A 22,922-nucleotide genomic window follows, 5' to 3' on the forward strand; every position below is an offset into this window, starting at 1 on the left:
CCAGGCGAGTGCAGTCTCACCCAGCTGGACGACGGTGGAGAGGCATTGGAGAAGGATAGAGTGGTCAACCATGTCAAAGGCTGCAGACAGGTCAAGAAAGACGAGGAGGGATAGTTTACCTTTGTCACAGTCACAAAGGATGTCATTTGTGACTTTGATGAGAGCCGTTTCGGTACTGTGGCAGGGGCGGAAACCTGATTGGAGGGATTCAAACAGAGTTGTGGGCATGGATTTGGGGGGCGACAACACGTTCAAGGACTATGGAGAGGAAAGGGAGGTTGGAAATGGGGTGGTAGTTTGCAAGGACGGAGGGGGTCAAGGGTTGTTTTTTTGAGGAGAGGGGTGATGATGACAGATTTGAGGGAGAGGGAGACAGTACCTGAGGAAAGAGAACCGTTAACAATGGCCCTGAAATTAGGATCGGGTGCTTGCCGCGTGTGCAAGCCCCCGATCTGCACTCACCCGGCGCGCTGACATCTGAAGCCCGGGCCTGCTTGCATTTCCTGTCCCTGGCCCGGTTCAGATGTCAGCGCGCAGTGCTTACCTGATCCAGCGGCGTAGTTGGTGCGATGTGCCGGCTGGGATCAGGTGAGCACTGTACAACCAATCAGGGGAGGGGAAGGTTCATTCATGAGTTTGAGAGTAATAGCTGTCAAGCTCATGAAAACTACGGGGGCCCAAAAACACTATTTAAACTTTAAATAAAAATTTAAAAAACATCCCAATCATTGTATTAAGTATAAATAATTAAAAAAAAAAAATTTAAACAATCATTTTTTTTTGTTGAAAAAAATAATTTTTTAATAAAAAGGGTCTAAAACTAAACTTACCTTATTGTAGATTCTTTAAAATAATAAACCTGTGGAAATTTTTTTTCTAAATTGCACTAAAACACCACTTACCTGTAAAAATAAATACTTACGTGTGCTTTTTACAAGCGCAAAGACCGGAGGCCTTTACACATGCGCAAATCCCCCAAAACAGAGGAAATCCAAGACGCACGCGCTGCCCCCTACAGCGCACGTGCTAGCCTCTTCACCTCTTGGGTTAGAGGAGAGGAAATGCCGGTTTTCAGCGCATGCTGAAAACCGGCATTTCCTCCGGCCAGACGCGTGAGTACCCCTTCTGTACTCACGCGTTTGGGGAGGAATTACTGCCCCAATGTCAGCTAACATGGGAGCCAGAAAAGGAAGTTGGGTGGTCAGCAGTTTGGTGGGAAGATGATCGAGGGAGCAGGAAGTGGGTCTCATGGACAAGATGAGTGGGGAGAGGTCATGAGGGGAGATCGGAGAGAAACTAGAGAAAGATGTGAGTTCAGGGCTAGGGCAGGGGGAACCTTAGAGAAAGTTTGGCCCGGTGGGCTAGGGGAAGGAAGGGAAATGGCAGAGGAAGCTGAATGGATGGTCTCAATCTTAGAGACAAAGAAGTCCATGAACTCCTCACACTTGTTGTCAGAGGTGAGCGTGGAAGAGACAGGGGAGAGGGGTTTAAGAAGACGGTTAGCTGTGGAGAATAGAAGCCGGGGTTTATCTTTACATTCCAGAATGATTCTGGAATAGTGAGCAATTTTGGCAGACGAGAGCAGGACCAGATAGTGCTTTCTGTGGTCCAGCCAGATCTGGCGGTGAATGGCTAAACCAGTTGTTTGCCATATCCGTACATGTCTGCATCCCTTGGACTTAAGGGAGCGAAGATGAGGGCCGTACCGGGGGAACGGCCACAGTGAGAGAGAGTAATTGTTTTAATAGGGACTAGGCCATCAAAGGTGGTGGTGAGGGTGTGGTTGAGCAGATCAGTAGCTGCAGAAATGTCATGGTGAATGGAGGGCCAAAGGCTGGGCAGTTGGGATTTCATAAGTGCAATTGTGAGAGAGTTGGGAGAGAGTTTTTTCCAGGGGCGGACACAGAAGGAAGTAAGGTTGGGGGAGGGAAAGGGGGATGTGGGTGGAGAGCGATAGGAGGAAGTGGTCAGAGAGGGCCTTATCTGCGATTGACACGATGGGAGTAGGGGCCACAAGAAATGTCAAGGTCGAGGGGGTGGCCGTGAATATGGGTTGGGGAGTTTACATGGAGGGAGAGATTAAGGGAGGGTAGGAGGCTAGTGAACTCAGAGGAGAGAGAGCATGATGGATTGAGATGGAGGTTGAAATCACTGAGCATGAGAAGTCGCTCGGTGCAGAGGTGGGAAAGCAGTGTATCTCGGTAATAAAAATATTATGGTACTTGGGTGGGCGGTAGAGAACGAGAATTTTAAATGAGAGGCGAGATGCTTAAAGGAGGAGAAAGTGATGGAGGAGTACAGGGACAGACCAAGGTGTGACTTGGTGATGAGAGCCACACCGCCACCACGGCGGTCCGAGCGGGGCAAGTGGTGGAAGGTATAGCCGGGCGGGGGAGGCTTCATTTAAGGGTAAGGTGTCGTCACCCCTCAGCCAAGTTTCCGTCAGGGCCATGATGTTGATTTAATCATCCACGATAAGCTCATGGATGGCAAGGGCCTTGTTCGCAAGTGAACGGACATTCTGGAGGGAGATGCGGAGAGGGTTGGTGATGGCTGACCCACTGCCAGCGTCCACAGGGTCAGCGTTGGGAGGGGTGAGTTGGACGGGGAGGAGATTGGAGAGATTAGCCCCCAGTGGGCACGCTGAGTGGGAAGGTTGGCGAGAGAGTAGGATGGGAATGGGATAAAAGTTGATAAACCGGAGGTACTAGAAAGGCTGGCTGTACTTAAAGTTGATAAGTCACCAGGACCGGATGGGATGCATTCTAGGTTGCTGAGGGAAGTTAAGGAGGAAATCGCAGTGAGACTGGCCATAATCTTCCAATTCTCCTTAGATGCGGGGGTGGTGCCAGAGGACTGGAGAATTGCAAATGTTACACCCTTGTTCAAAACAGGGTGTAAGGATAAACCCAGCAACTACAGGCCAGTCAGTTTAACCTCAGTAGTGGGGAAACTTTTAGAAACGATATTCAGGGACAAAGTTAACAGTCACTTGGACAAGTGTGGATTAATTAAGGAAAGCCAGCACGGATTTGTTAAAGGCAAATCGTGTTTAACTAACTTGATCGAGTTTTTTGATGAGGTAACAGAGAGAGTTGATGAGGGCAATGCGGTTGACGTGGTGTACATGGATTTCCAAAAGGCGTTTGATTAAAGTGTCACATAATAGGCTTGCCAGCAAAGTTGAAGCCCATGGAATAAAAGGGATAGTGGCAGCATGGATACAAAATTGGCTAAGTGACAGGAAAGAGAGAGCGGTGGTGAACGGTTGTTTATCGGACTGTAGGAAGGTATACAGTGGGGTTCCCCAGGGGTCGGTACTGGGGCCACTGCTTTTCTTGATATATATTAATGACTTGGATTTGGGTGTACAGGGCACAATTTCAAAATTTGCAGATGACACAAAACTTGGAAGTATAGTGAACAGTGAGGAGGAGAGTGATAGACTTCAAGAGGACATAGACAGGCTGGTGGAATGGGCGGACACGTGGCAGATGAAATTTAATGCAGAAAAGTGCGAAGTGATACATTTTGGTTGGAAGAACCAGGAGAAGCAACATAAACTGAAGGGTACAATCCTAAAGGGGGTGCATGAACGGAGATACCTGGGGGTAGTGGAAGTGGTATCAAGTCACTTAGAAAATCATAACATGATTGGGCAGAGTCAACATGGTTTTATGAAAGGGAAATCGTGTTTGACAAATTTATTAGAGTTTTTTGAGGATGTAACTAGCAGGGTAGATAAAGGGGAACCAGTGGATGTAGTGTATTTGGATTTCCAAAAGACATTCAATAAGGTGCCACATAAAAGGTTATTACACAAGATTAGGGCTCATGGGGTTGGGGGTAATATAGTAGCATGGATAGAGGATTGGTTAACGGACAGAAAACAGAGAGTAGGGATAAACGGGTCTTTTTCAGGTTGGCAGGCTGTAACTAGTGGGGTGCCGCAAGGATCAGTGTTGGGGCCTCAGTTATTTACAATCTATATTAATGACCTAGATGAAGGGACCGAGTGTAATGTATCCAAGTTTGCTGATGATACAAAGCTAGGTGGGACAGTAAGCTGTGAGGAGAACACAGAGTCTGCAAAGGGATACAGATAGACTGAGTGAGTGGGCAGTAAGGTGGCAGATGGAGTATAATGTAGGGAAATGTGAGGTTATTCACTTTGGTAGGAAGAATAGAAAAAACAGAATATTTTTTAAATGGTGAGAAATTTTCAAATGTTGGTGTTCAGAGAGATTTGGGTGTCCTCGTGCAAGAAACACAGAATGTTGGCATGCAGGTACAGCAAGCAATAAGGAAGGCAAAGGGCCTGTTGGCCTTTATTGCAAGGGGGTTGGAGTATAAGAGTAAGGAAGTCTTGCTCCAATTGTACAGGGCCTTGGTGAGACCACACCTGGAGTACTGGGCACAGTTCTGGTCTCCTTATCTAACGAAGGATATAGTTGCCTTGGAGGCGGTGCAACGAAGGTCCACTAGATTGATTCCTGGGATGAGAGGGCTGTCCTATGAGGAGAGATTGTGTAGAATGGGCCGATACTCTCTGGAGTTTAGAAGAATGAGAGGTGATCTCATTGAAACATACAAGATTCTGAGGGGGATTGACAGGGTAGATGCGGAGAGGTTGTTTCCCCTGACTGGAGTGTCTAGAACTAGGGGTCACAGTCTCAGGATAAGGGGTCGGCCATTTAAGACTGAGATGAGGAGGAATTTCTTCACTCAGAGGGTTGTGAATCTTTGGAATTCTCTGCCCCAGAGGGCTGTGAATGCTCAGTCATTGAGTATATTCAAGGCTGAGATCGATAGATTTTTGGACTCTAGGGGAATCGAGGGATATGGGGATCGGGTGGGAAAGTGGAGTTGAGGTCGAAGATCAGCCATGATCTTATTGAATGGCGGAGCAGGCTTGAGGGGCCGTGTGGCCTACTCCTGCTCTTGTTTCTTTTTATGTATATGTGCACAAATCGTTGAAGGTGGCAGGGCAGGTTGAGAAAGCGATTAAAAAAACATACGGGATCCTGGGCTTCATAAATAGAGGAATAGAGTACAAAAGCAAGGAAGTTATGATGAACCTTTATAAAACCCTGGTTCGGCCTCAACTGGAGTATTGTGTCCAATTCTGGGCACCGCACTTTAGGAAGGATGTGAAGGCCTTAGAGAGGGTGCAGAAAAGATTTACGAGAATGATTCCAGGGATGAGGGACTTCAGTTACGTGGATAGACTGGAGAAGTTGGGGTTGTTCTCCTTCGAGCAGAGAAGATTTGATAGAGGTGTTCAAAATCATGAGGGGTCTGGACAGAGTAGATAGAGAGAAACTGTTCGCATTGGCGGAAGGGTCGAGAACCAGAGGACACCGATTTAAGGTGATTGGCAAAAGAACCAAAGGCGACATGAGGAAAAACTTTTTTACGCAGCGAGTGGTTAGGATCTGGAATGCACTGCCTGAAAGGGTGGTGGAGGCAGATTCAATCACGGCTTTCAAAAGGGAGTTGGATAAGTATCTGAAGGAAAGAAATTTGCAGGGCTACGGGGAAAGGGCGGGGGAGTGGGACTAGCTGAAGTGCTCTTGCAGAGAGCCGGCAAGGGCTCAACCAGCCGAATGGCCTCCTTCCGCGCTGTAAGCATTCTACCTTTGAAGGGTAGTCACTCTTGTAATGTAGGAAACGCGGCAGCCAATTTACACACAGCAAGCTCCCAACAACAGCAATGTGATAATGACCAGATAATCAGTTTACTGATGTTGGTTGAGGGATAAACATTAGCTAGGATACCGGGGAGAACCCCTCCGACAGTGCAGCACTCCCTCAGTACTGCCCCTCCGACAGTGCGGCGCTCCCTCAGTACTGCCCCTCCGACAGTGCGGCGCTCCCTCAGTACTGCCCCTCCGACAGTGCGGCGCTCCCTCAGTACTGCCCCTCCGACAGTGCGGTGCTCCCTCAGTACTGCCCCTCCGACAGTGCGGCGCTCCCTCAGTACTGCCCCTCCGACAGTGCTGCATTCCCTCAGTACTGCCCCTCCGACAGTGCAGCACTCCTTCAGTACTGCCTCTCCGACAGTGCGGTGCTCCCTCAGTACTGCCCCTCCGACAGTGCGGCGCTCCCTCAGTACTGCCCCTCCGACAGTGCGGCGCTCCCTCAGTACTGCCCCTCCGACACTACCTCAGTACTGCCCCTCCGACAGTGCGGCACTCCCTCAGTACTGTCCCTCCGACAGTGCAGCTCTCCCTCAGTACTGCCCCTCCGACAGTGCGGCGCTCCCTCAGTACTGCCCCTCCGACAGTGCGGCGCTCCCTCAGTACTGCCCCTCCGACAGTGCGGCACTCCCTCAGTACTGCCCCTCCGACAGTGCGGCACTCCCTCAGTACTGACCCTCTGACAGTGCAGCGCTCCCTCAGTACTGCACTGGGAGTGCCAGCCTGGATTATGGGCTCGGGTCTCTGGAGTGGGACTCGAACCCACGACCTCCTGACTGAAGATGCGAAAGCGAGACCCACTGAGCCATGGCCGACACCTCATCAGTCATCTGCCTTTCAGTTCCTGCAGCTTTGCATTTACTGAGGGCTTTTTGGAGCTTACACAGAAGGGACCTTTGGAAATAGCTTCGGGTATAAATTGCAACATTGAACTGAAAATGAGGCACCGGAGCAGCTCAAGAATGCGCTTCTTAAACCCCGGACAGAAAAATAAATTTAACCAAGGGCATGTGTGTGTACAATCTATCACCGCAAAGGCGATGCACTAAACACATCTGAGCTTACTCAATGAATCTAATTAATTAGAGCTGTACATAAACCTACCTTTATTAAACAGCAGAGGCTGCATTGCCATGGAAATGTTATAGAAGCCCATTAAAAACAAATCAATTCAGAGAAGCACTGTCTGCAAAATTTAAATCACATCAATCCCCATAAAACTGAAAACTGGTTTATTTAATCTCCGTAGATCTGATTTAAACACTGAGCAAAATGCAATACAATACTTTCCATACCACAAGAGTTATACACTGCCGCTAAACTACCAGCAGCAGGTTAACTCAACCCTCAACCCCGAAACAGGCTGCTGCTAAACAGCTTGGAGATTGAGCTACGGCAGATGTTGGGGGCTGGGGGGGGGAGGGGGGCGGCACACAGTTAGAAAGTTTAAGCACCTTTTTCCTCACAAAGTTGTTGACTTTTACTGGGTATAGTTTGAGGAGCAGCTCTCTGGTACGTCAGCCAAGTGCCGGTTGTACTCTAGTACCAGCCTTGGCTCTGTGGGTAGCACCTCTCGCCTCGGAGTTACAAGGTTAGTGGCTTCAAGCCTCACCGCAGGATTTGAGCACATACGTGCCGTACTGAGGAAGAATATAAGAATTAGGAGCAGGAGTCGGCCATACGGCCCCTCGAGCCTGCTCCGCCATTTAATGAGATCACGGCTGATCATCGACCTCAACTCCACTTTCCCGCCCAATCTCCATATTCCTTGATTCCCCTAGAGTCCAAAAATCGATCGATCTCAGCCTTGAATATACGCAAAGACTCAGCATTCACAGCCCTCTGGGGTAGAGAATTCCAAAGATTCACAACCCTCTGAGTGAAGAAATTCCTCCTCATCTCAGTCTAAATGGCCGACCCCTTATCCTGAGACTATGCCCCCCTAGTTCTAGACTCTCCAGCCAGGGGGAAACAACTTCTCAGCATCTCATATGTTTCAATCAGATCACCTCTCGTTCTTCTAAACTCGAGAGTATCGGCCCATTCTACACAATCTCTCCTCATAGGACACCCTCTCATCCCAGGGATCAATCTAGTGAACCTTCGTTGCACCGCCTCCAAGAGGTGCTGCACTGTTGGAGGTGCCGTCTTTTGGGATGAGACATTAAACCGAGGCCCATAGGTGGACGCAATACAGCCCATGACACTATTCAAAGAAGAGCAAGAGGAGTTCTCCCGGTGTCCTGGACCCTGAGCCCAATACCACCAAAAACAGGTCAACTGGTCATTTATCTTGTTGCTGTTTTGTGGGACCTTGCTGCGTACATAACAACAGTGACTACGTAGTACCAGTTTCGGGCAGAAGACGACCGCCAGTCCATCTAGCCCACCTATCCAGTGTTCCCTTGGTGCATTTCTAATAACCCTGAATCCCATTTGTGGACTGGAACCGGTCTAGTTCATTCATGAAACTCATTAAGGTTTCTTGTTCCACCGTCCCTGCCGGTAAATCTGTTCCACACACTTACCGCCCTTGTAATTAAAAAAGTTCCTTCAGCATTTCCTATTTTCTTTTGCTGTCCTTAATTTGTAAATATTACCCCTTGTGCTCCGATCCTGTACACAGCACAAAAGCTTACTTGGATCAATTTGTCATCATTTTAATGACTTCTATCAAATTCCCTCTCAGGCAGTCAATCTTTTCTCATACGTCATTCCATTACGTTCTAGGATCAGCTATGTAACCCCTCAAATAACCGAGTATCCTTTTTGAAATAACTTGTATTTATACAGCGCCTGTAACGTAGTAAAACGTCCCACGGTGCTTCACAGGAGCGATTATCAAACAACATTTGACACCGAGCCACATAAGGAGATATTAGGGCAGGTGACCACAAGCTTGGTCAAAGAGGCAGGTTTTAAGGAGCGTCTTAAAGGAGGAATGAGAGGTGGAGAGGCGGAGAGATTTAAGCAGATAATTCCAGAGCTTAGGGCCCAGGCAATGGCCACCAATGGTTGAGCGATAAAAATCAGGGATGCTCAAGAGGCCAGAATTAGAGGAGCGCAGATATCTCGGGGTGCGGAAATAGGGAGACCAAAATTGAACGCAGTACTGCAGATGTGGTGTAACCAGGGCCAAATATAGTTTTGAAATGACCCCTCCGTATTGATGTTATTCCCCTTGCGACGCACGTCTACATTTCTTTTAATAAACAGTCTGGGAACATTGTCCTGATGGTTTTAGTGACAACCCAAGATCTGACTCCTGCTCCAATACCTCAACTATGTTCCCATTTAGCACATAATCAACATCAACCTTCAAATCTCATGACCATACATTTCCCTGTATTAAACTGCATCTGCCATTTCTCCGCCCACTGATTGAATTTTATCAAGACCCTTTAGAATTTGTGCCTATTGATATTCATCACTTGCCACGACATAGCATCATACAGCACAGGAGGAGGCCATTCAGCCCATCGTGCCTGTGATGGCTCTTTGAAAGAGCGATCCAATTAGCCCCACTCCCCCTGCATTTTTTCAAAATGTATGTCCGATTCCATTTTAAAAGTTACTATTGAATCTGCTTATACCATCCTTTCCGGTGGTGCATTCTAGATCATAACAACTCACTACGTAAAAATAATCCTCCTCAGCTCCTCTCTGCTTCAGTTATTTGAACAGATTCCAAAAATGCCTGACGTTTGGAGGGAGCAACATATGGGAACCTTTAAATAAAGTGCTTGTTCTCAAAAACTGTGCATACAGTAGTGAATCTCGCACTTTAGTGCTGCCTATTAAAGACACTTCCAATCACATCTGGTATTCTGTAATGTTCCTCAACCTGGATTGCCTAGGTGAAGGAAACACATACGTGGGGGACAGAAGTAATGCAGCGTTCAAACATTCACACTTACCCACAGTTTGCAAAAACTGCCAGTTAATTTTAAGATAACATGCAGCAAGGGGCTCTCTTGTATTTAAGGGGTGAGCCCTGGCTCAGGGAGTAGCGCTCTGGCCTCTAGGTCAGAAGGTTGCACGTTTAAAGTCCCACTCCAGGGACTTGAGCACAAAATCCAGGCCGACACTCCAGTGCAGTGCTGAGGGAGCGCCGCACTGTCTGAGGGGTCGTCTTTTTGACGAGACGTTAAGCAGAGGGCCCCATCTGTCCTTTCAGGTGGACATAAAAGATCCCATTGCACTATTTCAACCAACTTCACAAACAGATGATCTGGTCATTTGTTTCATTGCTGTTTGTGGGAGCTTGCTGTGCACAAACTGGCTGCCGGGTTTCCTACATGACAATATATAAATGTAAGTCTTTCTTTCTCCTGCAATCTACAAGCAGGGAATCGATTTAGTTTCTGCCTGTACTTTTTGCTAGAAATTCTTAACCAGTCTCTTTACAAAAGGTGTAAATGAAAATAGTCGCGATTGCCGGTCAATAGAACCACCGGGAGCAGCTCCACCTTGTGGCAGCTGCTGGACATTACACCACTGAGGCAGGCTGCAATGAGTGGACCAGAACAAATTGCACTTGTCAGGAGGTGACATTGGGTCTGCCTCCAGGGATGTGGGTGGGAAGCAGAAAGAGATGGACAAATGAATTATTAACTACCGCAGAAGTTAACAGCCTCAAAAAACACTGGAAGTGCAGCTGGCATGGGATTTAGAGAACTGGAGAAAAGCCTGCGATTTATTGCACATGTAACTCTCACCTGGGCCGGGAAGTTTAAAAGTTAATTCTATTCAGGGTGTCTCCCACCAGCTAATCCTTTTAAAAAAGGTACAAAAAAAAATATTAACAATAGAAATTTTGGGCACAAGCAGGTCTTTCTTGCCTGCGCTGAATTAAGGCCCATCTCGGGGGGCTGATTTTATACCATCACAACATTTTCTGCTTTCTTCCCATACAACAACACAATGTGCATTTATATAGCGCCTTTAACGTAGCAAAATGTCCCAAGCAATGTTCCCTTTAAGCTGCGCCGCAGCACAGCGCTCTGCAGCGACTGCGCAGTCGGCTTTTAAATAGGAAAAAACACACATGCGTGGTATTTGAATGAGTCACGCAGCCCCTTAAAGGGGCCGCGCACATTAAAAAAAAAATTAAAAGGGAATATTCGTCCCAAAGTGCTTCACAGGAGTGTAACGGCAAAAATTTGATATTGAGCCAAATTAGGACATGTGGTCAAAGAGGGAGGTTTTAAGGAGCGTCTTAAGGGAAGAGAGCGAGGCGGAGAGGTTTAGTGAGGGAAATTCCAGAGCTTAGGGCCCAGGCAGCTGAAGGCACGGCGCTCAATGGTGGAGCAAAGGAAATCAGGGCTGCAGAAGAGGCCAGAATTGGAGGAGCGCAGAGATCTCGGAGGGTTGTGCGGCTGGAGGAGGTTTAAAGAGATAGGGAGGGACGAGGCCATGTAGGGATTTGAACACAAGGATGAGAATTGTGAAGTCGAGTCACTGGCGGACTGGGAGCCAATGTAGGTCAGTAATCACTGGGGTGCTCTTTTACATTCTTCTATAAAAATACCCTTTTCAATTCTTCTTTAAAAATAATTATTCAGTACCTTTTTTTGAATACTGTAATTGATTGATCAGATTACAAATTGTGGCAGAACAGTCCACATTCTTACCACTGCATGAAAAGGTTTCTTCCATTCACCTAGTTGCTTCTCTTGAGATTCTAGCCTTTTGCCTTCCAGTTGCCTATCGGTGGAGGTATTCTCTTGTTTGCCTGCAGCTCTCCTCCCAAAATGTTCGCAGTTCGAGCGATTACAGCCCTAGCTGCTGCAGTCTTTCCTTGTAGTTCAAGAGGCCATATCTTGGCAAATCTGCATTGCCCTATTTCCCCACGGCTACTATATCCCTCCTATAGCAAGGAGCCTGAAACTACCCTGTTCCAGCAGTCGCCTAACCATTGTTTTGTACAGAATCATCAAGGCTTTTATATCTGTCCACCTACTTTTATAGATATATGCATCTGCACACCTACATCTCTCTGCACTTCCATGTACTGAGAAATTTACCATTTAAGATCATTTTCAAATATTTTTGTTCTCGTTTCCAAAATGCATCATCTTCTGTATTAAAAAAGACTTGCATTTATATAGCGCCGTTCACGACCTCAGGCCGCCCCAAAGCGCTTTACAGCCAATTTTGAAGTGTGCTCACTGTCATGAATCTGATCATGACTCATGAAGTAACACTGGGCGGCCAGCTGGTGGCGCCGTCCAAGGAGTATAAATACTCGGGCGTGGGCCCAGCTTGCTCAGGATGTTTCTGTAACCAGGAACTAGTGATGTAACTAGAATCTCATGGTTGTGAAACAGTTGATTAAAGCCTTGTTTTATACTCAAACCAAGCACTTAGTAGTCTTTTTACATCACTCACTGTTGTAATGTGGGAAATGCAGCAGCCAATTTGCGCACAGCAAGCCCCCACAAACAGCAATGTGATAATGACCAGATAATCTGTTTTAGTGATGTTGGTTGAGGGATAAATATTGGCCCCAGGACACCGGTGAACTAATAAGAACATAAGAAATAGAAGCAGGAATAGGCCATTCGGCCCCTCGAGCCTGCTCCGCCTTTCAATAAGATCATGGCCTATCTTCGACCTCAAGTCTTTCTTTCTACAACAGTAATTTTTTTTAAATCATCAAACCTGTAGTACAATATTCAGGAACTGTGCCAAGGAAGGCTCCCCATGCTTACTGTACCCTAGTCAACATTCTAGTATGTACGATACCAGAAAAGGTCATTTGCTCATCAAATCACTCCGTCCACAGTGTATCCATGACGATGTCAATCACAGACTCCCCGCACACTCTTTTCCTTAACTCCCGTGTGAATCAAACAGAGCTGTTAACATCTCTACAAGCTGCAACCCACTTCCTCAACGGCTATTGATCCAGTACCTTTCTAAAGGCATCAACTCGGCCAGAATTGGCGTGTTCCGGCACTCTGCCTGCTACATCCTCTTATCTGGTCAATTCTCATTTCGAGTTGTGCGCGAGGCTTTGCCAGATTTGTCATTTATGTCCTTGTGTTTTAGGCTAAAATAACCTGCTTACCCCCAGCTTTATCTTCACTGCTCATTGTTCGGAGAAACAGTATCACACACCTCCCGCCAGTCTTTCCTTTTTGCTGCAGTTAACGTGCTCGACGCCATCGAGTCCCCGCTGTCACAATTCTGTCTCATTAGTGTCACTACACACAAAATGTTGACCAGAATTGCCACTTCTGTTGACTGGTGATGAACTCAACAAGATGTAATGAAACTCTTGCTGGCAGGAGTGTACGTCTGCGGCATGGGAATAAACACCATGCCCCATGGAGTTCAAATGAAGAGCACATTCTGTCCTCACGTCAAAAACAAGAACGATTTAGCTCTTTCAAAAGAGCCAGCACAGGCATGATGGGCCAAATGGCCTCCTTCTGTGCGGTAAGAGTCTATGATTTAAATTGTGATTGTTATTTTCTGTCTGTTGAGATATTGCCACAGCAAGTGCCACAGATTTGGAGAAACAAACTTACGGGCCGACACACACTGCTCGCACCCGTGTCTTATTTTCATTACCGAGGGAACGGCACCTCCTTCATGAAAGTTTAAACGGACTTCCCGAGGACGATGGAAGGCGCGCGCTCTTTCATTATCTGACGGTGTTTGCCGTGCTGGAACTCTTGCCTCAGTCGGAAGGTCTGACTGGAGCACAAAAAAAAGAAATCTAGGCTGGCACTCGAGGGAGTGCTGCGCTGTCGGAGGTGCGGTCTTTCGGGTGAGGCGTGAAGCCGAGGTCCAATCTGCAATGTTCCCCCCCCGTAATTTCTTTTGGCCCCGCGTGGTTTTTTGCATCGAAAAGCCGGCTGCACGGGATCCCTGGAGCGCTGCGCAGCCTGAAGGGAACATTGCCGGTCAGCCCTCTCAGCTGAACGTGAAAGATCCCATGGCACTATTCGAAGAAGAGCAGAGGAGTTCTCCCGTTGTGGGAGCTTGCTGCGCGCAAATTGGCCACTGCGTTTTCCTACATTACACTGACCACACTTCAAAAGGTACTTCATCGGCTGCAGGGCGCTTTAGGACGTCCCGAGGTCGTGACCGGCGCTATATAAATATCTTTCTTTTTTTTTTTTTTAAGCACTCACTGCAATTTACGGAAGCCACTTTGCTTTGTGCTCGAAGGTTAAATCAAAGACTGCCCCAGCGCACCCACTGAGCTACCTTTTTAAAAGGAGTAATGAGCTGCCTGACTCACCAGGGGGCCTGCCTCTGGGGCGCACTGGGTGGAATGAAGAGCGGGTTGGTGTCCGTGTGCGGCTGGGCACCTGGAGCAGACCGAAGTGGCTTCTTTCCTTTCTGTGTCCCTCCTCCGGCTCTCTGCTTCGAGCCAACTAAAGGAGAAATTATCCCCGATTCAATACAACGCCGCAACTCCTCTTCCTTCTTGAAGACTCTGTGGGAGGAAGGGGCAGGAAAATATATATGCGTTAGAGCGACAAAAAGAATGGTTCTGGATAAACGATGATAATGACAATTGCAGAGGGTTAATTGTAATCCTCCTGAGGAGAGTGACTTGAATATTCTCATAGAATGATACAGCACAGAAAGAGACCATTCGGCCCATCGTGCCTGTGCCGGCTCTTTGAAAGAGCTATCCGATTAGTCCTGCTCCCCTTGCTCTTTCCCCAGAGCCCTGCAAATTTATCCCTGTCAAGTATTTATCCAATTCCTTTTTGAAAGTTACTATTGAATCTGCTTTCACCGCCCCTCCAGGCAACGCATTCCAGATCACAACTCGCTGTGTGAAGAAACTTTCCCCTTATCTCCCTCTGGTTCTTTTGCCAATGATCTTAAGTGTGTGAGCAGGGGAGTGGGACTAATTGGATCGCTCTTTCAGAAAGCTGGCATTGGCAGGATGGGCCGAATGGCCTCCTTCTGTGCTGTAAGATTCTATGAAACTGCTGTTACTAAAAAAAAAACACACGCACACAAAGCGATTCCTCTGACTGCACGCTGACCGTAGGTCGAAACGACTCTGTCAGTTCACGTTTCAGGGCGCGCAGGGGCTCCCGAGCTCGCCTACAGGTTAGATTAAGTCCCAATTCTTCACAGCCACGGGGCCATTACTCTGGAAGATGAAATGCGAGTTCTCCGAAAGTGCCAGGGAAACACTAAAAGGTGCAAAATTATCTACAGAGCTTACGGTCGCTGATACATTGGAGGGGCTCTGGGGAATAGTCAAGTTGCTTGTTCCCTCAGATTGGAGAATTCTTTCCGAGTTTCTGGAGACAGGGTCGATTTCTTGTCTGTGTTTAAAAAAATGAGAAGCTCCTTTCTTTTAAATTGTGTGTTGCCCTTTCCCCCCCCCCCCTCATCGGCTATTCCACGGGTCATTTATTGAGTTTCTTTGACCAGTGGAACCATTTTCTGCTAGGGCAGGCAACCAAAAGCTTTTTTAAATTCGCTTATGGGATGTGGGCGTTGCTGGCAAGGCCGGCATTTATTACCCATCCCTAATTGCCCTTGAACAGGTGGTGGTGAGCTGCCTTCTTGAACCGCTGCAGTCCGTGTGGTGAAGGTACTCCCACAGTGCTGTTAGGGAGGGAGTTCCAGGATTTTGACCCAGCGACAATGAAGAATCGGTGATATATTTCCAAGTCAGGATGGTGTGTGACTTGGAGGGGAACTTGGAGGTGGTGATGTTCCCATGCACCTGCTGCCCTTGTCCTTCTAGGTGGTAGCGGTCGCGGATTTGGGAGGTGCTGCCGAAGAAGCCTTGTTGAGTTGCTGCAGTGCATCTTGTAGATGGTACACACTGCAGCCACGGTACGTCGGTGGTGGAGGGAGTGAATGTTTAAGGTGGTGGATGGGGTGCCAATCAAGCGGGCTGCTTTGTCCTGGATGGTGTCGAGCTCCTTGAGTGTTGTTGGAGCTGCACTCATCCAGGCAAGTGCAGGTGAGCGCAACACCAAGCGAGGACAGGATCGAGGTTCAATGTGATGCCTTCAGAGGTTGAAAAGCAGCCGACGCCCACAATCTGGGTTTGCAGCTCGAGAGCGGCTACTTGGACTCGGTACCGGGGGATGTGTGGGGCTCACGGAACCGCCCCTCAGTGAGACTATGTGCTTTTGAGGACTCGGTGCTTAGCATCCTTTTAAAGAAGAAGTTTGATAACGATGCCAGAAAGGTGTCAGCCGTGGCTCCGTGGGCAGCACGTTGGCCTCTGGGTCAGAAGGTTGTGGGGTCAAGTCCCACTCCAGAGACTTGAGCACATAATCCAGGCTGACACTCCCAGTGCAGTGCTGAGGGAGCGCTGCACTGTCGGAGGTGCCGTCTTTCAGATGAGACGCTAAACCGAGGCCCCGTCTGCTCTCTCAGGTGGACATAAAAGATCCCATGGCATTATTTGAAGCAGGGGGAGTTTTCACCAGTGTCCTGGCCAATATTTATCCCTCAACCAACATCACTAAAGCAGACGATCTGGCCATTAATCTCGCTGCTGTTTGTGGGACCTTGCTGTGCCCAGATTGGCTGCCACGTTTCCCTACATTACAACAGCGACGACACTTCAAAAGTACTTCATTGGCTAGGAAGCGATTCGGGACGTCCTGGGGTCGTGAGCTGCGCTGTATAAATTGCAAATCCTTTCTTTTAGGTTTTTACAATTGTTCTGTTGCCCACTTTCTCAGGTCCTGATCAGTGAAAGTCAAACCGTGCTGGCGGATTGCTGGACTGCTGCCAGAGTCAGCGTTATATCGATCCCCTTCTGCAGAATGCAGCATTCTGGGCTCGCTGAGTAACCCGAGCTGCTAAAGTAAGAACTGGAGCAGGGAACTCGGCTGGGAGTGGAATTAATTGGACATGCAGCAGTACCATTCGCTGACGAACACAGCAAATCATGGTCACAGACATTAGGTGTGCAGTGTTGCTGTGGGCACTGCTTTGGCTTCCAATCTGTCTTCCTCACAAGCGATGGGATCCTTTCAGTCCCAGCTCGCCAGCTCAGGCTATCATACGCTTCCTTCCTCCCGGGTTTTAGTTACTCCCCGTGACCCAGAGGGAATAAGCAAGACGTTAAAAGGCTTATTTCCTTTGGACGTCAGTTAAAGTGCACTGAAGGTCAAAAAAAACACTGCTGCTGAATCCAGGCAGCCTCAGAGAACACAATAAAACTCTTGAAAAATGGGGGCTGGGCTCGCGGAGGGGGGCCTGGGAACTGGTTTACAGCCATTTCCTGCGTACAGTGTGAAAGGAGCATAATCTTAAAATTGGAGCCAGGCCATTCGGGAGTGAAATCAGGAAGCACTTTTTCCACACAAGGGTAGTGGAAATCTGGCACTCTCTTCCCCCAAAAGGCTGTGGATGCTGGGAGACAACTGAAATCTTCATGACTTGAAATCGATAAGAGTTTTACATAGAGTTTTACAGCACAGAAACAGGCCATTCGGCCCAACTGGTCCGTGCCGGTGTTTATGCTCCACACCAGCCTCCTCCCACCCCTCTTCACCTCACCCTGTCAGTATAACCTTCTATTCCTTTCTCCCTCATGTCTTTATCCAGCTTCCCCTTAAATCCATCTATATTTGCCTCAACCACTCCCTGTGGTAGCGAGTTCCACATTCTCACCTCTCTGGGTGAAGAAGTTTCTCCTGTTGGATTTATTAGTGACTATCGTATATTTATAAATATCTTATATTTATGGCCTCTAGTTTTGGAATCGCCCACAAGTGGAAACATCTTCTCTAAGTCTACCCTATGGAACCCCGTCATAATATTTAAAGACCTCTATCTGGACACCCCTCAGTCTTCTCTTTTTGTTAGGTACGGGTATCAAGGGATATCGAGCAAATGGAGTCGAGGTACAGATTAGCCGTGATCTAACAGACTATCGGCTGAACGGCCTACTCCTGTTCCTCTGTACCCTTACCAGCAAGGCCAGTTTGTCGGAGACATTTCCCAATTTATTCCTATCCTTTCTCAGCGGTGTTGAGTGCTTGCTGGGGTGCGTTTCCAGTACCTCGTGTGTAAACAGAGGCTATGTCCGCAGGCTATTCAACTGTGAAGAGGGGACATCACAGCTTAGCCTAATCCTGATTTCACCCAACATCCAAACATGACCAGCTTCTCAGGGAACGGGAACTGTGGCGGAGCTCAGACTCCCGTCTAGTCCACCACCCGAACGGCGATCAGCTAACTCCGCACCGAGTGGGAATCGAACCCGGGTCCTACCAGCTCTGCAGGGATCAGTACCACACCAGCTAGGCTTGTGGAGTGTAATTAGTCTGTAGATGTTTTTAGATCCAGGCTTGAGCTTTTTTTTTTTAAATAAATTAAAAAGGTTTCCCCTCAGGGGATGATAGCAGTAGGAATAGCATGGTCTGCAATCACTGGGGGATCCTAAAGAGATCGCCTGACTATGGGCGGGGAGGGGGTGGAATATTAGATGGTGCACTCGTGCTATACCATGTCTGGATGGGACAGGCCTGATGGACCAGCTAGTTTGGATTTTAAAAGCCTATAGACTGGAGGAGATGGAGAACACTGAGGGAGTTCTGCCATTTGAGGTCCTAGGAAAGAATGAATTAAAACGGAGCAATGAGTCTTGATTTCAATACGGTAAAGACGCAGGAAGCAGGAGAAGCATACAGGACATCTTGGATTAGGTGTTCCCATCGTAGCACCCATGGGAACAAATTTTAAATGAATGGGTCCCCCTCAGTGCTTTGGCCCGAAAGTCTAGACCTGTATTTGCCGTCTTGGAGAGCGAAGAGTGGAAAGGCAAGAGGAACGCTGACAACAGCAGTGTAGATAAAGACCCCAATACTCGATGCTATTACAACCCGTCATTGTTCTAATTGTCAAACTTGACGTACTGTGCAGCATTAACATCAGAAGCAAGCTCGTCTTGTATATTTACCTGTCATATTGGTGCAGGTGCTCGGAGCTGATATAGTCATCTAAATGAACTGTCAAATCGACAACCTGTTCAGACTGGCAATTCTGAAGAGAGAGAAAAACGAATGCAACAGAATGAATAGATCACAAGATGGATAGATATGGATGAGAAAGGCCAATCGGTCCATCACAATTCAGCCAGCCTCCCAACACATCGAATTGCCTTTGTCACCCTACCTGAGCTCCGGGTCAAGGGTTCATCACTGTGCGTGTGAAGAGCAACTTCCCGACACCAGCCCGAAATTTTCCTTTTGTGTTTTGAACCTGGGCTCTCTCGTGCAATTGTCCCAATTCAATGGTGTTTGGGTTTACCTCTGCCGTACCCGTACAATTTAAAATACCTTTATTAGGTCCCACCTCGTCCCCTCCTTTCAAGGATGAAAAACTCAAGTCTCTCTAGTCTTTCCTCATAACTCAGTCCTTTGACACAACAACAACATCTTGCATTTATACAGCGCCTTTAATATAGTAAAACATCCCAAGGTGCTTCACGGGAATGTTATCAAACAAATTTTGACACTGAGCCACATAAGGAAATATTAGGACGGGTAGGTTTTAAGGAGCATCTTAAAGGTAGAGGGGTTTAGGGAGGGAATTCCAGAGCTTAGGAACAAGGCAGCTGAAGGCACGGCCACCAAAGGTGCAGTGATTAAAATCGGGGATGCGCAAGAGACCAGAATTGGAAGAGCGCAGAGATCTCGGAGGGTTGTGGGACTGGAGGAGGTTACAGAGATAGGGAGGGGCGAGGTCATGGAGGGATTTGAAAACAAGGATGAGAATTTTAAAATTGAGGGTTCAGCCTCATGCTCGTCTCTGCATGATCTATGGGACTTGAATGCCTCCAAGACCAGAACTGCACTCAGTACTCGAGGTGTGGTCCGACTATACTGTTCTGGCATGACCTCCTCCAACTGTACTCTACTGCTTTGGCTATATATTTCAAAATCCTGTTTGCTTTGTTGATTGCCACTCTGGAGCGACTGGACCTATCACACAACGAGTCACGGATGTATTTCCTACAATACAACAGTGACTACCGTTCAAAAGTACTTTACTGGCTGTAAAGCGCGTTGGGACGTCCTGACGGAACATAAATGCAAGTTCTTTCTTTCTTTACTAATAGCCCTGGATTGCTTTCAACTTCATCGTTAGCTATTTCAACTTCACTTGTAGACTATGTACATCTGACATTTTTTTTGTCCCATATCTATATTGAATTCCCCCGGCCACTGGTTAGCCCACCTGCTTTCTAGGGCTTTGCTTTCAGACACAATTGCTCCTCACCCCCGCTGCTAATTTGGTATCATCTATGAATCTGAGTAGTTTGCAGAGTGCCTCTCAACACAAGTTGTTAATGTATATTAGAAATATTAGAGGCCCCAGCACCAACAACTTGCATTTATATAGCGCTTTAATGTAGAAAAACGTCACCTTCCAAATCAGTGTCCATCTTGCCCACAACTCTATATTTGAATCTCTCCAATCAGGTTTGTAATCCTGCCGCAGCACTCAAACCGCCCTAATCAAATTCACAATTGACATCCTCCCCTGACTGTGGTGCACTATCCCTCCTTGTCCGTCTCGATCTCTCTGCAGCCTTAGACATAGTCGACCACATCATCCTCCTCCAAAGGTTCAGCTCAGTAGGACTGCACTCGCTTGGTTCCACAAGTCATGCTAGGGAATCTCTTGCAATGGCTTCTCTTCTCACCCCCCCGCCCGCACCATTACCGATGGAGTTCCCATGTGCCATCGCATAGGCCTCCCAGTAGACTGCAGGCCAGTGATGAGGTTTCTAATCGACCCTACATGTCGTGGAATACAAAAAGGTTCCACTCAAATACTGGATTAATTATACATTTACCATAACATTAATGATCAGACTGCTGTCCACGGTGATTGCCTTTAACAGAAGTTCTTTCTGATTGTTGTCCGAGCGATAGCGCAATGTGTACAGCTCCTGATTGACATTCCAGCCCATGGGCAACAACTCCTTCGTCTTCTCATCAGTCGAGGCCTGCAGAGGGGTGGCACACACACACACGTATCTGTTAAACTGACTACAGGAAACTCTTTTTTATCCGGCACCGACGGGACCGGCGTGGTGCCAGTTTATCAAAAAGTCCGGATTACAGAGCGATATAGTTAAAAGGTACGAGAGCTCCGTACACAGCAACAAATCCAGGCTTCCCTGTTGCTTAGCAACAGGTGCAAGAAGCCCGGCCACAGACCAAGCGTCCCTGTTGCTTAGCAACAAGTGCAGGAACCCCAGTTACACAGCCACAGATCCAGGAACGGCCACTAATATGAAGTAAAACTTACCTGAACCTACTCCTGAATTTTGCCGGTTAACAGAGATTTCCGGTTATTTAGGTGCCGGTAAATCGAGAGTTTCCTGTACATCTCCAATCAAAATATGCCCCTGTGAAGGGTGAAAGTTTAACTTCTGTCCCCAATTATTTTAAATTTACACTGATGCATTTAAAAGGGAAGCTATACACAAGAAACTCTCATTTAAACGGAACCTAAATATCCGGAATTCTCTATTAACCAGCAAAATTCATACTCCAAAAACAACACCTCAATAACCGGAAATGTTGCCGAGTCCGAGTTCCCTGCGGTGGCCGAATTAGTCAGTGGGGGTAGTTATGGATTACCCTCAACTGGCAGTACTGTACTTAATCAAGCATCTTCCACCATCCATTTAACACAACATTCTGTAGGTGAGTACCCAATTACTATATACTGCACATTTCTTGATTTTTTTATTTTTTTGTTTGTTAAAAATAGCCTCAGTAGATAACCCTCTCCGTCATCCGGAATTTTTAATCAACCGGCACCATCCCGGTCCCGTCGGTGCCGGATACCAAAGAGTTTCCTGTAAGTAGATGAGGGAGAAAGGAATAGAAGGTTATGTTGATAGGGTGAGATGTAGCAGGGTGGGAGGAATCATAGCAAGTGACAGCACAGAAGGAGGCCATTTCGGCCCATCGTGTCCGCGCCAGCCAACAAAGAGCTCTCCAGCCTAATCCCACTTCCCAGCTCTTGGTCCGTAGCCCTGCAGGTTACAGCATCCCAAGTGTGCATCCAAGTACTTTTTAAATGTGGTTAGGGTTCCTGCCTCTACCACCCTTTCAGGCAGTGAGTTCCAGACCCCCACAACCCTCTGGGTGAAGACATTTCCCCTCAAATCCCCTCTAAACCTCCCCCAATTACTTTAAATCTGTGCCCCCTGGTTTGTGACCCCTCTGCTAAGGGAAATAGGTCCTTTCTATCCACTTTATCTAGGCTTCTCATAATTTTATACACCTCAATAAGGTCTCCCCTCAGCCTCCTCTGTTCCAAGGAAAACAGACCCAGCCTATCCAGTCTTTCCTCATAGCTAAGATTCTCTACTCCCAGCAACATCCTTGTAAATCTCCTCTGTACCCTCTCTAGTGCAATCACATCTTTCCTGTAATGTGGTGACCAGACTGCACGCAGTACTCTAGCTGAGGCTTAACTCGTGTTTTATACAGTTGAAGCATAACTCCCCTGCTCTTGTATTCTGTGTCACGGCTAATAAAGGCAAGCATTCTGTATGCCTTCTTAACCACCTTATCTACTTGGCCTGCTGTCTTCAGGGATCTGTGGACATACACTCCAAGGTCCCTTTCTTCCTTTACACTACTCAGTGTCCTACCATTTAATGTGTATTCCCTTTCCTTGTTAGCCCTCCCCAAATGCATTACCTCACACTTCTCCAGATTGAATTCCATTTGCCACTGTTCTGCCCACCTGACCAATTTATTGATATCTTCCTGCAGTCTACAGCTTCTTTCTTCAGTGTCAACCACACAGTCGATTTTAGTATCATCTGCAAACTTCTTAATCATACCCCCTATATTCAAGTCTAGATCATTGATATATACCACAAAAAGCAAGGGACCCAGTACTGAGCCCTGCGGAACCCCACTGGAAACAGCCTTCCAGTCACAAAAACACACATCAACCATTACCCTCTGCTTCCTGTCTCCGAGCCAGTTTTGAATCCAACTTGACACTTTGCCCTGGATCTAGGGTTGCGAAGGGGTGGAAAGTTTCCGGTAAATTTCCGGAAAATTTCCACAGGAAGTTTAGCTTGGGAATTTTGCCCAAAAAAGCATATGCTAGCATAATATTGTTTTTTTTTGTATTTCTTTCATTTTTTTCCCCCCACAGGTCCTCTCTTAAAATTACTAACAGAGATGGAATCTTAATTATTAAGGAATTTCTTAATCAATATATGTT

The 22,922-nt window shown here is 47.4% G+C and overlaps 1 protein-coding gene across 1 annotated transcript in view; it reads right to left on the reverse strand.

The window, feature by feature from the left end:
• psmf1 (proteasome inhibitor subunit 1) overlaps positions 1-22,922 on the reverse strand; it is a 58,667-nt gene that overhangs the window by 30,203 nt on the left and 5,542 nt on the right. The window contains exons 2-4 of the mRNA XM_086005869.1: positions 20,518-20,670; positions 18,616-18,698; positions 13,954-14,151 (exon numbers count right to left, since the gene is read on the reverse strand). Coding sequence (XP_085861995.1) covers positions 13,954-14,151; positions 18,616-18,698; positions 20,518-20,670 — 434 coding nt within the window. The remainder of the gene's footprint in view (positions 1-13,953; positions 14,152-18,615; positions 18,699-20,517; positions 20,671-22,922) is intronic.

Source organism: Somniosus microcephalus, chromosome 13 (genome assembly GCF_052327205.1).
Source record: "Somniosus microcephalus isolate GS21.2 chromosome 13, FLI_Smic_1.0, whole genome shotgun sequence".
Lineage (NCBI taxonomy): Eukaryota > Metazoa > Chordata > Chondrichthyes > Squaliformes > Somniosidae > Somniosus > Somniosus microcephalus.